The sequence below is a fragment of the Chelonia mydas genome, chromosome 3 (assembly GCF_015237465.2).
Source record: "Chelonia mydas isolate rCheMyd1 chromosome 3, rCheMyd1.pri.v2, whole genome shotgun sequence".
Classification (NCBI taxonomy): domain Eukaryota; kingdom Metazoa; phylum Chordata; order Testudines; family Cheloniidae; genus Chelonia; species Chelonia mydas.
In genome coordinates, this window is record NC_057851.1 from 95,622,255 (window position 1) to 95,638,121 (window position 15,867).

General features: G+C 38.7%; 1 protein-coding gene across 2 annotated transcripts in view; it reads left to right on the forward strand.

The window, feature by feature from the left end:
• The window catches only part of LAMA2 (laminin subunit alpha 2), a 457,344-nt gene that overhangs the window by 407,489 nt on the left and 33,988 nt on the right, over positions 1–15,867 (forward strand). For both annotated transcript variants that reach the window (XM_037894776.2, XM_037894777.2), the window contains exons 47-51: positions 4,131–4,290; positions 10,545–10,669; positions 12,428–12,590; positions 14,290–14,434; positions 15,590–15,728. In XM_037894776.2, the coding sequence (XP_037750704.1) occupies positions 4,131–4,290; positions 10,545–10,669; positions 12,428–12,590; positions 14,290–14,434; positions 15,590–15,728 (732 nt within the window). The remainder of the gene's footprint in view (positions 1–4,130; positions 4,291–10,544; positions 10,670–12,427; positions 12,591–14,289; positions 14,435–15,589; positions 15,729–15,867) is intronic.

Consider the following 15,867-nt stretch of genomic DNA (forward strand, 5'->3'; position numbering starts at 1 on the left):
AGGATTAGATTATGGAGACAGTAGTTGGATTTTTAGGATCACGATGAAGATGAAGGACTGATTTTGTATACTTAAAGTAGAATTGAGGGAGCACACACTGAAGACCTTTAATTTGCATCATTATTGTATCACTAATAGCATTCTTGTCTCCCTTGATAAAGGTCTCAAACCAGTTGCACCAATTTCACTTTCTCACCTTTTGTCTTTAAATTTTGGCCAGATTCAGCTGCATACTTTTGAATTTACCCTGACACCACTAACATAATATCCAGTGGTGGGGATACTTGGTCCTCTAGTGGGCTCCCCGCAACTTCTGAAGCTTTGGGACTTAGTCTGGGGAGCAGAGGAAGAAGATAATGCACACACACACACTGCCTTAGGTCTCTAGGAAGGGTCAGCAAGTGGGGGTAGGTGGGTGTCACTTAGCTGAACAAAAGAGCAACTGGAAAACACTGGCTCATTTGAGGGGGCAGACCAGCACATGCACTGCGGGATGGGATGGGGGAAGATATTTATATCCCACTCCTATCAGCCATAACCCCTTCTCTCCATGAAAGCAGCTCTGTAGGCGTGTGTATACTTACATACACACACAAATGATAATGTTGCAATTTTAGATTTATATAGCACCTCTTATCCAGGGATCCCAACACATTTTAAAAAGAGCAGAAACTGACATGCAAAGACAACTGAGTTGTTCAAGTTGACTCAGCAGAGTGGGGAATAAAATCCAGATGTGGAAGGGGGTATTCTTTCTCTCATTTTGAGACAGCATGTCTAGTGGTTAGAGCAGGAGACTGAGGCAGATTCTAACTTGGACAATTCGCTTAACCTCTGAGTCACAGTTTCCCGGTCTGTCAGATGGGTACAGTAATGACTGCATACGTTTTGCAGAATATTTTCTTAATTACAGTCTAGCAGTACTTTTCTATGTTTATGTATATGTTTAAAGTATGTCTATATATAAATACACATACAGTATGTATATACACATATACAGTGTGTCTGTGTGTGTGTATGTGTGTGTGTGTGTGTGTATATATATATATATATATATATATATCACCCTGAAAACTTAATATTGTTGCAAGTAATTAAAGTACAACTTATGTTATTCCATTGGTATTCCCTAGTGCAGGGACTGTTATGTATATTATGAGAATGTTATTTACTTGTAAAGGTAAAAACTAACTGGGATAAAAATCCTGATCAATGAAAACACTGAAAAGAAGGCAAAATTTACATAAAGTTTTACTGTATGAGAATCATGTTAAACAAGTTATCAATACACAAAGCAGTCAATTCTGTGACACAGTCAAATGCAATAAAGACTTGATCCAAAGCCCAACAGAGTCAATGAAAAGATTCCCCTTGACTTCAGTGGGTTTTGAATCAGGCATAGTCTAATTTTTGTTTTACTCAAATACCGTTTACATACCACCTCATTATTATTCCTTAGAAATCTTGCTGAGAAGGTTGAAACAATGTCTTTTCCATTAAGGGGAACCTTAACTTTCTGTTTGGAATATTCTTCCTTTGGGGAAGAACAGCTGAAGAAAGAGATGTTTATTTTAGGCACATACACTTTACTGTCAGCCCACTTTGCTCCTTGTAACTCCCCTCTCAAGTGGGTCAAAGAGCAAATATTTATATGTGGTGCTACAAAAGTTATTCAGATGTTGATGGCTAATGCAAGGTGAAGCCCACTTGCTCCATATATCTCTTAAGTAGTAAGTGTTTATGAATAGTGCAGTGTGCATTTTTCAGATTGTCAGTTACCAACGTGCTGGTACATGTTCTCCAGTCTGCCAAGTATCTCATAGGAACCCAGCTGTCACTTACAAATTATCATTCAAATCCTATTAATGTCTCTTATCCTGACAAGTCAGTCAACTGTTCTTCCTTTAAAGCTCACTAACCCTTCTCAAATGAAAGAGAGAGTTATTTAAGGAGGAGGATCTGTTGTTAGCACTTTACTCTAGTTGAAGATCAGAGATTCCCTATGCTGTTTAGGACATGTGCTCTTAAAAATGTATACCATATTCTGCTCATTGACTTCAGATTTATTGAATTTGGTCTTTTACTCTGGTTTTACTGAATATTGATTTTAGCACACTACAGTTTGAAAGCACCAAACATTACCTTTCAATAGCCTCCAAATATGAATGGCTTAATAAAAGTCTCTCCTATACTCACACTATTCTTTCACCAGTTCCTGTACTGACTATTTCTACTCTTTTAGGTATATAAGCCAAAGGTCTATACATTTTTGAGGTAATACAATTCAGAGTTTCAATGGAAATCAGATTTATATATTTACAGGAGTCTTGCTCTCCCTCCTCACCCCTCTCCAACACAAACAGATTCAGTAAAGTGCCTAAACCCATGTGTAATTTTAAACACAAAAGTAGTCCCACTGACTTTAATGGGACTACTCACGTACCTAAAGTTATGTACAGGCTTCATTGCTTTATTTTGGATGTGGGCCTGAAGTAAAACATCAGATAGCACTAATGACAGCTCTTTCTAAGTGGTAACTCTAGGTTTACTGCTTACTTCAGCACTCACAGACATCTTTTCTTTTCTTTTAATGAGAAAAGATGGATTTTATATGTTTAAACCCAGACAATTTCATGATACTTTGTAAAAACCAAAGTAAAGTTTTGATTTGCTAGCTGAGACATGATATAGGGGTGGGGCCAGTGGCTATTGTTCAAACTAGAAATGCTACCTGGCAAGGCTTTAGGTGAAATGTAATCTTATTACCTCTGTCTGTCCAGAAACTCTCTTGTATCAGAAATGCAAATATCAGTTCTGGTTTCTGAGAAAAGGCAATTTAGCTTTGCTTGCAAACAGGGAATTATTTTTTAGAGTACAATAGGGTAGCCCACAAAGATACAGAAGATGAATAGCTAAATATTATTCAATTAGCTAGGTAGTAATTCTTGACAGATATAGGAAGTAAGCAGCAGTGGGTGAAATTATGTGTGGACTGTTATATAAGAAAAAGACAAGTCGTAGTAAAAGCAGTATGTTTCCCAATTAATCAAAGGTAACATAAGTTAAATATGTTCCATGAATTCATATTTCAGTCTGTATTAGGATTGCATGATCATATGCCCATATTAAGAATGCCCACATTATCATGACTTTGATCAAGATCTAATTGTAAAACTAGGGGATTTACCTTTCCAATGATTTTAGCATGAAGAAAAACTCTTAATAATGAAGGAGGAGTTCACGTGTCACAGTTCAAGGTCAAAGGTAAAATCCAAAAGGTCATACTTTAGGTACAATATTGAGACATTGTTGCAAATTAATAGGAAACTAACCTTTCCTTTGAAATAACCTTTCCATAAGGCTATGGGGGAGGTCATACCTTATCATGCAAAGGTTCATAAAGTGGTTTCCATTAAGTTATAAGTATTGGCCAACAGTTACCACATCAATATCTGATGTACTGCATTTATTTCCTACTCTGAATACAGAAACAGGAAATACTGAAGAAACTGTCCACAAAGCAGCAAATCATATTATAAAATATAAAAAGGCAATTTTAAACACAACAAGGCAGCCATTTTAAACATAATAGGGCTTGTGCCTGAGTACAATAATCAACCAGAGAGCTCCTTTGTGGAGGATGCAGGTCTCCTGCATTACAATGAAGTAAATTAAAGGGCTTTATTATATGATCATCCACTTCAGAGGAATAAAATTAATCAAATACCTCATATGAAGTTCAGAAATGAATCTGAATCATAGCCTTCTTCATTTGTTGTCAAGATACAATTACACTGTACTATTTTGGTCATAGAGAATTTTCACTTTTGATAATTACTATTTTAGTGGGTGAATTCACCATGTAATGCATGCATATAGTGAATTATATTCAGTGAGGATATTGAGGTGAGAAGAAACATCTGTTATGTGATCAGATTTGGCGCTTGCACAGGTATATGAGAGCTAAGAAATCTCTATTGATTTGTAATAAAAACTGAATAATACCAAGTTACAAATGGACCAATAGTGCCTGTCACTTGTAAAAGATGTCTGGAAAATATGAGGCTTTATTTGTTGTGGTTTAACAGCAGATTTATTTACTTATTTATTTGCTTTGGTCCAATTCCAAGGACTGGAAGAAATGGCACAATTTCAGTACAAGCTCTGGATGGTCCCAAAGCAACCATCATGCCAAGTACCTTCAGCGCAGTCTCTCCACCTGGTTATACTATTCTGGATGTAGATGCAAATGCCGTGCTGTTTGTTGGTGGTCTAACTGATAAAATTAAGGTAATGTACTTCCTCACTGTTGGTGCATTAATCCTTTGGTTCAGTTATTTACATGGGCAGTGCCTGCTATTATAATTAATGAATATATATTTTGTAGTGAAAGCATGTGACTTGCTGACCAGCACAGGTTCCCTAGTGACTGACCATGGCATGGCAGACTTTTCTCCTTTTGTGCCCCCTGTCAAAAGCCATTTTCTCCCAGTGATGGTCTGCTGCTTCTTGCGACTTGGCCCTCCATCCGGGTCACATAGAATCCCACCCCTTCCAGGGTAGACCATTAGTCGCACAAATAATAGTTGGTCAACTTCACATTGGACCTTCAGTCAGACTCCAGACTCACTAGTCCTTACCCCTGGTGTCAGGGGGTTTCAATAGTCCTTACCCATTCTCAGGGAATTTCAGCTGCACCTTTCTCCGTGGGCTGGTAGCGGTATCTAGGCCATCCCTTTCTACTGGGTTCTGGTCAAGGGACCCTTAAATAGGCAGTCCATACCTGACTGCACAGACCTCCCTAGACCACTTCCTACATTGCCCTGTCTTGTTCCTTTTCCTTAGCCTTTTCCTGGGCTCTCATGTATCAGCTCTGTTCTTGGTAAGCCTTCTCTCTACAGAGCTTTCTAGCACTTTCTGTTACCCAGCTGGTTCTGCTGCAGAAGAGTTTTCTCCACTCCCCTCATGGGGCAATCCCTGAATCTGTAGGAGTCTTTCTACTCCCTTCCCGCCCCTCCACCAGTATACAGAATCCAGCATGGACTCATGTCCTGCTGCTTTCTTTTTCAACTCCCTTGGGCTCCCTGTTGCAGACCTATCTATTTTCTATCTGCCAGCAGCCCAGCTCAGCTCTCTGACTCCAGCCAGGCTTCTCTACTGAGTGAGAGCCAGAGATCTGCTCTCCTTCCAGGTCAGTCCTTAACTGAGCCACGTTCAGCCCTTTTAACTGCTCCCTCCCAGCTTGAAACCTACTGCGGGTGTAGTGGGGCGAGGATGATTGCACCTACAGGCTCTCAACCCTGTGTGGGGTTGGTACACCCCATCACCTAAACACAGCACCTAAATACTGCAACCAAGTGAGGCCCTGTTGTGCTAGGTGCTGTACAAGCACACACACAAGCTAAGCTCCTAAACAATACTAGCCCCATAACAGGGTGTATTCATTCTATGAATCCATGTCCTTTCCACTGAGTCTCTCCTCTTCCTTTCTGTATGCTAATCTGCTTTTTGCTTTATCTTTTTCTCATTTGGACAGTGGTATGTTCCTCATAATCCTTTCTAGAACCCCTCTTCTTTCAGCTGCTGACGTTTTCTCAATGTGTCTGAGACACCTTCCATTCTCCTTTATGTTGGCTCCTCCTCCTAGTCTTTTCCTGTGGGTGCTCTTCTGTATCCTTAGTGCCTCCAGCTCCAAGGGATTCAGGATAGGGACCAGGAAGAGAGATATTAATATCATGAGAGAGATATTAATATCATGAGAGCTGTAAGAAGTTGATTTTTTGCCTACAACAGAAGGTGGTGCACAATATTTGCAGCACCTGGGTTGCATTGGTAAGTTACCAGGAATCCAAGGGCTGCACTTAACTTAGATATAAATGCAAGTGAGATTTATTCTGAGTAGAGATGGTTGAAATTTGTCTACAGTAAAAATTTCCCAACAAAGGAAGTATTAAAATAAGTATTAATTAAATTAAGAAGTATAATATTTTCTAGAGAAATAATGTTTTGCAGGAAAGTCATTCAATGAAATTTTCCAGTTTCCAGGAAAACTTGAAATAATGTTTAGTTTCAAATATATTTTTACATTTTGAAATGGCAAAAATGTCAATGTCTAAAAACAAAATATTTCATTTCAGTCAAAAATGTTGAGACTTTTTTTATTTAGACATTTCCAAACTAAAAATTTTCAGAACTTTGACTATTTTGACTATTTCAATTTTTTGGGATGAAAGCAAATGTTGAAATATCCGAATTGCTTGTTGGGTGGAAGTTCTGTTTTCTGAAGTCCTAATTCTAAAATACTCAGCTAATTGCTATTATTATAGAGTGCCTAAGTGCATGTTGTAGGCTTGCATAAATAGCAGCTGTCTAACATAACTCTGAATATCAGACATTTGACAAGCATTTGTAGAAATTCAGAAAAATTATTTTAAGAGATTTGGATTAGAGAATTGTAAATCAATCCTCACTGGCTGAACTTTGATTTAAACTCCTTCTGCTTTACCTGAAAATGGGTCTGCAAACAACCTGCAAACTTTATTCTTCTTTGAAAGTTTTCTGAACTGTTGATCAAATAAATCTTGAAGCTTCTTCTTGAATCATTAAGTGGAAGAATAACTGTCACAGTCAGTTCTTTATCATTTGTTTTCATATCAGAAAATAGGAAAGGCAATTCCACTGAAGATATCTGAAAAAACGTATAGTGACAGACAACTGCCTTTGCTACCCTCGCTCCCCATACTTCCCTAGCTGCTGCAAAGGGTGGCTCTAGCTTGCTTTCCATCTCCTTGCTTTCCCAGCCACTGAAAAGAAAGATTTAAGCTTCCCCTGTGAACCACAAACAAGAATGCCTGCAGCAAACACCCAACAATAATATTCTGCCAGAGTCCAGAGGGGGCTTCAAACTTGCAGAGAGTATTGAATCTTCCACAATTACCATCTGCTGAACCCCTGCCAAATCTATCTGGCTATTTAGCACAGCAACTCACTACCTCTCTTCCCTATATTTTCTCTTGCTTATACTCTGCTCCTTCAGGGAGAGAGAGTGAGTGTCCAGAGGCTACAGGTGGTACATCACACACCTAATACGGCTTTTTCCCTAGTATCTAATATCTATGGTGTTCAGCCATGATGGATAAACATATTAGCTGGATATTTCTGAATTAATGCTCAGCAGTAATGTATTTAATAATGTTGTGATGTCAATGCTCATATTAGGCTTCAGAGTATACACTCCATTGAGATGAATGGAGACACTACTCAATTTTCAGAGACATAGCCGTAATCATCAAACCCCCAATTAGACACAACCTCATTAAAGTCAGTAGAACTGCTTCTGTCTGTACCAGTAGTGAATTTGACCCATGGTGTCAGTCTGGCTACAGATGCAATTAGACAGCAGCACATCTGGGTCAGGTCACAAGGGTTAGGAACCTGGTTCAGATAAGCATTTAATCATGTTCATGCTTAAGTCTTTCCCTGTGCATGAACTGAAGTCCTAGGAACTTAGATGGATTTTCAGCATGCTTAAATTAGTGGTGTTTTCCTGAATTGGACCTAGAAGTTTTAATTTAAAATAAATCCACTGTTTACATTCTGCCAGAACTGAAAAGCCATCAACAGACTTCAAAAGCCCCTTGGCCAGCATATTTGGCCTGTCGGCCAACAGTGCTCAAAGCTGTGGCACAAAACTAAAAACTAAAGTTCAGTATATGGTTTTAGTTCATTTCAGATTTTTTTTTTTGAGCTATGAAAGCACAAGTGAGTCAATCACTCACACTAGTTTGTTTTTATTTGTACAGCTCTGCCATTTTAAAATGTCTGCACATATATTTTTGAGCATAAATTTGGAGGGGGAAAAATACTCCCAGACTGAGCCTTTGACTTACATTCCAGCTTGAAACAAAAGTTGATGTCTAGGTTATAAAGTCTGGAGAATCGGAAGGCTGTTGTGGAAAAGCTGTCACAGTCCTCACTGCAGCTGTGCCATCTTATACAGCTTTTAGAAGCAAAAATGACTAGCACTGTCCAAAGGCTGCCAATGCAAGAGGAGTTCATTTAATTGAATAATGTTTGTACTTGGTATTATCTTCTGCAGCAATGCTGTAAAACCTCAGATGTCTTTCTTTATAGAAAAGATTATTTAAAAGCTATTCATCTAAGAGACTGATCTCAATTTATCAATCACGACTTTTAATGGAAACTATTGATCGCAATGTACTGATAGTATCTTGAGAATATGCTACTGTCACTTAACTAGGATGTCTGTTGTTACCCAATATTCCAACTGCATACAATATTTAATAATTGCTATCACATATTAAACTTTATTGATATCATAACTAGTTTAACTAGTCATATATATACTCTTTCCTTCCCTAATGTATTTAATGTGTTCGCTGGACAAAACAAGAATAACTTGCAAATGATGCATTATAAACTATGTACCATATAAAAACTAAAGAAAAGATTAAAAATCTAAAGTAGAATCACAGGAGGATCTTGAAGATGATGGGCCAAGAGAGATTAAAAGGTTCTGACACTTAGCAGTGTTTAAATCTGAAAATACAACTGAAAAATAAGTGATGATGTTTGGTTTGGTTTTATCCAAGTTAGGAAGGTTGGGAAAAGGCAGATGTGCAGTGGAAGCAATTCAGCACTTAACTTAAAGCATGTGCTTTCTGAATTGGGGACTCTAAAGTCCCAGTCACTCATCAGCATGAGGCATAGAAGTGGAAACCCCAAAGTCTGTCTGATTGAGACAGAGTCCTACCCAGGATGAGATTTTGACAAAGGTTTTTGAATAGATCTAGTTTCTTCTCTTGCTAGCAGGGCTATCTTGACATCAATCCTTCACCCTGGCAACCAGGGTTGAGAACAGTAGTCTGGCATGACTGTTGGGTTTTGAGGTTATATTTAAGAGTCAGAAAATTCAACATTTTCGGTGACTGTACTATAGTCTAGCAAAGTCTGTGAATAAAGGAGAATACTGTAACCTTGATTTTCCTCTATAAAAGAGACAAGGGTGAGGTAATATCTTTTATTGGATAATTTCTGTTGGTGAGGCCTGAAGAATTGCTCTGTTTAAGCTCAACAGCTTGTCTCTCTTACCAGTAGAAGTTGGTCCACTAAAAGATATTACCTCACCCACCTCATCTCTCTAATATTCTGGGACCAACATGGCAATAACAACTTTGCATCCTCCTCTGTAAGTAAGTTTAGTTGTTAATTAGACAAGATAAAGTCTTGCAAAAACTTATAGCTTGTCATAGAGCAGCTTGTATAAAAAGCTGAAACTATCTGGACATTCATCAAGGTCAATGATACTTTAAAAGGTTCTTTCTTGCTCACAAATCTAATATTTCATTTCACTGGGTCTCAGTCCGGGTGATCAGACAGAGTCACAGATTTGCCCTAGGATATAGTACGAAATCCCTTTTTGCGTGTATGTCTCAGCTTCTTTCATATCACTTTCCTGCCCTCCAATGTTTATAAAATGTTCCTTTTCAGTTTTAAAAACCATCTATCATTTATCTTGCTTAGACATCATGAAGTTCTCATAAGTGACAGTAAATTTATACTTGTTGCTAATTAAAACATTTATGATTACCACAGGAAATATCACCACCACATTAAGACTTTCAAATCAGACTCTTCCTTGAAAGTTTTCAATATGCTGTTCTCCATGATCTTACAGATTAATATTCTTAATATTGATGACTGCTTCATAGAAAGCAGCAGGTGCTTGCATGTCTCAAATTCCTAAATGCATAGATTTTAAATCAGCTTATACTGAACCAAAACTTCAAATGGAATTAGATATTTTAGAAGGATGAACTGAGAGGAGATTTCTGTGCTCTTTCATATATTAGCTGAACATAGTCTCATGTTAATTTCAGTTAGATAAAATCAGCAAGACCCGGAGCAGTTTGTGTTACCCTAGCCTAGTAGGCTTTTGATATTTCAGGTTTTAATTTTGCTTTGTCATGAGTAATTTTTTTAAATTCCAAAATTAAATGATTTTTTCCCGATTTAACGAAGTGGGTTAGTGATGCTCATTATGCTAACTTGGTTTGTTTCCAGTCTTTCACTTACCAGGTTTTCAAGGAATGAATATAAAGTGGAAACAGCACATTTGCCATATTGTGGAGGAGATTACACACAGTCCCTACCATGATCTGTAAGGGAAAAACACCAATAAACTCTGAAGAGAGTCTTCCATAGGTGGAAGGATAGTAACTATCATGTATACCTGGAGAGGCAGGTGGGGCAGTGGGATCAGGAAGAGAACCAAGAATTACTGTGCCCAGACCTTTTCCCTAATCTTACATATCTTGCCTCTCCAGTCCTACTGTCCTCCCATAGTAGCTCATCTATGCCCTGCCACTTATTTAAAAAAAGAATTTGTGGAATGAGAATGATATTTCATTAAAAATCCCCAGTCTCTTTCAGTTTTTCCTGTATCCATTACACAATTATGCTTTAGAAGATAGCAGGTCACTTCAAGGTGCATTCTAACAAGTTCCATACTTTCCTGTTTGCAGAAATCAGATGCTGTAAGAGTCACTACCTTCACTGGCTGCATGGGTGAAACATACTTGGACAGCAAGCCCATAGGACTGTGGAATTTCAGGGACACAAAGGGTGACTGCAAAGGATGTGCTATCAGGTTGGTAATGGACTGGCTTCTTTTTATGTTCCTCACCCTTTATGAACCTATCTGTGAACATGCTCCATTTTGTTGTGGAATAAAATAGGAATATCTACACCAGCCACACCCATGTAAGTAAGCAAGTACAATATGGCCTACTGCACATTAATCAATGAATTAAAAGGAATATTAATAATTACATTATAATAATGCCAAGAGGGAGTTGGCATTATTATAATGTAATTTTATAATTTATAAAAAAAAATTATAATTTTTAATTTCTCTTTCATGAAGGAGATTAGCAATACCTTCAACAGACTAATGGGGAGAGAATGCCATGAGCTGAGCATAGTAAAATATTGCTCCAAAACTTATTGAAGTTGTGGAAAATCTCCCGTTGACCTCACTGGTCTTTGGATCAGGCCAAAACGGAGTATAATCTCATTTCTCAAACACATTGGTGATAATCCTGGACAGCTAGATTGGAAATCAAGATAAGAAATGAAAAAGAATGTTGGGGTTTAGGAGTGTGTAGGAAAGTGCAAATTTACAATAAGACCTTTGAATTAATCACATAAAATTGCTCTCCTGGAAAATATACTTGAGAGCAACTTGCCATTAAACATGGCTATGTAGGAGTTAGAAATCTAAATCCAAGGTACTTTTTTGCATGTAAAAATGAGGGAACAGCATGCGTAATGAAACATTGCATGAGGACCTATGCATGCCAGTTCTTTGTCTCTAGATCACTGGTTCAAATCTAGATGAACTCAGTAGTGGCCAAAAGCCACTGGTTGTCTGTCTGACAAGAGTGGGCAAGAATCCACATCACAAAAATCACCACCATAGAAAGTTGCCATTAATTGTGTCTCTTGTTGGAAGTCTCAGATGAGAAGCCATTGTTTGAACGGCAAGGGAAACTGAACTATCTTCTCCCTGATACATGGTCTCTTCTTAACTGTCATGACCATGGTATGAGCAGTCTAACCTAGTGTTCGGAGCAGGTGTTGGGGGTCAGGCCGAGTCCAATAACAGGAGATCAGAGTCCGAGTCAGGCCAAACCAAGAATCAGATGTCAGGTGGTAGACAGGGTCAGGTTACCAGGAGATCAGCAGCAGGCAGTAGAAGTAGGTGTCTCAGAGAAAGCAGTCTCAAGCAGAGGGAACCCAGTTTCACAGACAGCTGTCTGTGCCACTGCGTGGTTTATATAGAAGCTGTGAACTAACCAGGAGGCCCAGCAATCAGATTCCAGGACTGGGGTCCTTGGTCAGAGTTCAGCTCCTAGTCTGACAACATTTAGCAAGTCACTGGGTGGCAGGTTGGAGCTTACTAGCTCTGAAAAGTCCATGGCCCAGGGCTCAAGACCTGTGGTCTCTGACATTAACAGAGTTAAGGCACTGTGGCAGAACAGTGTGGGGAGACTGACACTGCTGTTCTTGTGCTGTATGTCATTCTGAATAAATAGAGGACTTCAGTCTCCAGGGCTGTCAATCTGACACCTACTAAAATCACTTAATAATAATATGATTACATAATACTGTCATGAATCTTTTCCAATAAAAGATGCAAGATGAAATTATATGGACCATGAAATACACAAGGCAGACATGTCCCATGTCTTTCTCCTAGACTACCTTCCACATCACATGGACTGAGTTTAAGGGTTCAGGTGTCAGAAAACATGTTTGTATAAAATTTGACTTCCCTCAGATTCCCGTGGTTCCCTTTTACCCCAAAGCAGCCAGAAAAACTGGTAGAAATTCCATTCTTTTATAGCCCACAGGTGCCAGACAGTGAAGGAACTATTCAGTTTGATGGAGATGGTTATGCTTTGGTGAGCCGCCCAGTCCGCTGGAACCCCAATGTTTCTATGGTCATGTTCAAGTTCAAGACCTTCTCTTCTAGTGCTCTGCTGATGTACCTTGCAACACATGACTTGGTAAAAAATAAAAACCCCTCATGTTTCAAGCTATCGTTAAAATTACTGAATACCTGTTACTCAAAAGGAGAAATGGAAATTAAAAATCAAATGTGCTGATTATCACTTCAGTACTGAAGCTAGTGGGTTTTATGGCTTGGAAGTTGTGGAGTCTGCCTAGCATGCTTGAATATTTTCATATACAAATCATTTCAGACTCCACAACTCCCAAGCCATAAAACCCACTAGCTTCTTGTGTTCGGATGTGAGGGTTGGGGGGGAGCAGCGGTGTGTTCATGTGGGGAAAATGTCAAGGGTGCAATTTTCATGGAAGTCAATTACTTTAGTGGGACCAAGATTTTACTTCAACTTTTGAAATGCTCAAATTAGCAGAATTCTTTGATTCTCGCCCCCTCCTCCCCCAGTTATGGTAAATTTTTTGTGTCTTAAAATATAGGAAATGGATAGTCACAAGAAAGGACTGAGTACAGAATGCTTTGTACCCAATGTGAGCAGCAGGATAGGGAAACTATGTATGGAACAGCCAACAGAATGTGATGCTGGCATTTCTTTAAAAAAAATTAGTTAATGTTCTCACACTACAGCTGAAATGGATAATTTCAGACATTGTTTATTAAGGTTGTTTAACTTTTTCATTTGTCTGCATTGTCAAGGGTCTGTGGACAGCAGGAAGAGGTTATTCCTAAAGACAGCTGGCCAGATCCTGATCTCATTTACACTGATGTAAATCTGAAGTAGCTCTGGTGAATTCTAGTACAGGTGCTCCAAATTTACAACATCCTAACTGAGAACAGAATCCAGCCCACTTTATCCTTCTAATATGGATTGTGATCTTCAGTACAGGAGCTTTCAGAACTGTGTTTCTTGAACCATTGCAAAACACTAGTGGGCATGTGCCATTGGCTGATTACATTGCGCTGGCCTATTTCCAGTCACTGAACTGCATTAAAAGAGCCAAAAATACATTATTTTCATAAGATTACTTTTTCATGTAAGCAACTGTGGTAGTTGCTCTAGGGATGTTTTGCAGTTGTGAGTAGGAGGGTGTGTGAGCGAGGTAGTCCATGAAATCATTTCTCTTAAAATGTGGGCTCACACTAGGTTTGGCAGGAGCACCATGAGAGAAACAAGTACTAAAATTAAAACTTCTCTGATGGTTAAATGCCCCTGCATTAGTAGTTCCCCATTTCTCAAGTCCTACCTTCTCCATTAGCCTGGTCCCTGGCTCCCTCGTGGGCTAGAAATTCCCCCTCCTCCCCCCCGCATCCTACCAGCCTTTGTTTGCCCTGGATATTGTAGTTTATTGTACCACAGCTCCAGTCAGCCACCAATGCTACAACTTCAGGGTATTTAAATATCAGCACCAGTGGTTGATAGGAATTATAGCAAACTGAACTACCCAATTCCATTTGGGGTATATCACTGACTAGAGGGAAATTGCAGGACAGCCCACCAATTTAGCCGGTGACCTGCATAAGAAGGTAGGAAGTAAAGAAAACAACTCTTTGACAGTACATTTCAGTGTACTTGAAGTTAGGGACAATAAATATCTGAGGAGTTTAACAACTTAAATAAAAACCCTGTACATTGTCACTCAGAAAATAAACAATTGTTTCATGTTAAATATTGCTTATCACAGAGAACAGGAACCAGTCTTCCAGTGTGTCTAAACAATGTGTCTAATCTGTCTCATTAACAGAAAGATTTCATGAGCGTAGAGCTCAGTGATGGGCATATAAAAGTCAGCTACGATCTAGGTTCAGGTACAACTTCTGCTATTGGCAACCAAAACCATAACGATGGGAAATGGAAATCGTTCACCCTCTCAAGAATCCAAAAACAAGGTGAGTTCCTACAGTGATAACATCAGAAGTGCTCTAATTACCCTATCCAGCACAGCTAACCATCTAATCACAGGGAAGATGATGTACAGTATTGCTGGATTAGAAAATTCTATAAGAAAGTGATTTAGCAACTTCTTTTGCTTAGGTTGCAGGTGGCTTAGGTTAGAAATGACTGATTGCAGTGTCAACCAGGTCTTTTATGATTTTCTTTTGAAACCGGTAGCTTAATTTTCAGGCATAATTCTGCCTAACAGCTGGCTAAATTACATTCTAAAATGCATTTGAGTGAAAAATGATTTCTTCATGCAGTTCCCTGATGTTGTTTAAAGTTCATAAAACAAACCTATCCGGTTTCTGTTAGAGTAGAAATTGGTTTTAGGCTTTACAATGCTTTTCATACTCTGGGTATCCCACCTTGCTTTAAAAAGTAATGAGTTAAATACTGGTAGTGCAATAATTATGTAAATAAACACAGCAGCTATTATAAGTAACATCTTGCACAGTGTCATGGACATTGGAACCCAGATTGCAGAAACTAAGTATGTTTTCAAATAGTGCCATAGCTTTAGCTTTTGTACAAGTAGAGGCTAAAGAATCTAAGCAGGAACTACAGGGGTGAGAGGGGAGTTTAGTCTCAATATCCATTCTGTGTTCCACCTTGGATGAGAATCCTGGCAATTGTGTGTGGGATGGGGTTTGTTTTGTGAGGTAAGTATATGACCAATAGGACTTGAACTGAAACGTGTATGACACTGAGCAGCTATCATATGGTAAAAGCTTTTCCGTACTTCTGTTCTGCATTGGATTCAAACCAACAAAGTAGAGGTGAAATGATCTCCCCATTCTTGATCTTGTCCTGAACTCTTCACTGAATAAAGTACTGACACTGAAGACAAACCAGTTAGAACTGGGGATAGAACATATTTAAAAATAAAGCATACAAGATTACTATGGCATTTTTCAGGTTGTTATGGCAACAGACAAAAATATGTTTTTTTTCTTCCACCCAGCTAATTTATGATTTGGAAATCCAGTATCTGACCTGCAAGTTACTACCCCACTTCCTACATTCCAAAAAAATTATTTTTCTTCTGTTTTTTTCCACTGGGTAATATAGAGTTCATGTCTGATTTCCAGCTTCTTAATCTTTTCCAGCCAATGTGTCAATTGTAGACATAGACACTAATCAGGAAGAGATCATCGCAACATCTTCTACAGGAAGCCATTTTGGTCTCAACTTGAAAGCTGATGAGAAAATATATTTTGGTGGATTGCCAACTCTCAGAAACCTGAGGTAATTGGACTTAAAACAATATCTTTGCCTATCGGGAGGGCAGATACTGTAAGTTTATTATATGTACCTATTTCTCCTCAAGTTTACTTGCCAGGAGAATGGTGAATTCCATTCCCAATGCAGGACCAAAGGTCCTTGG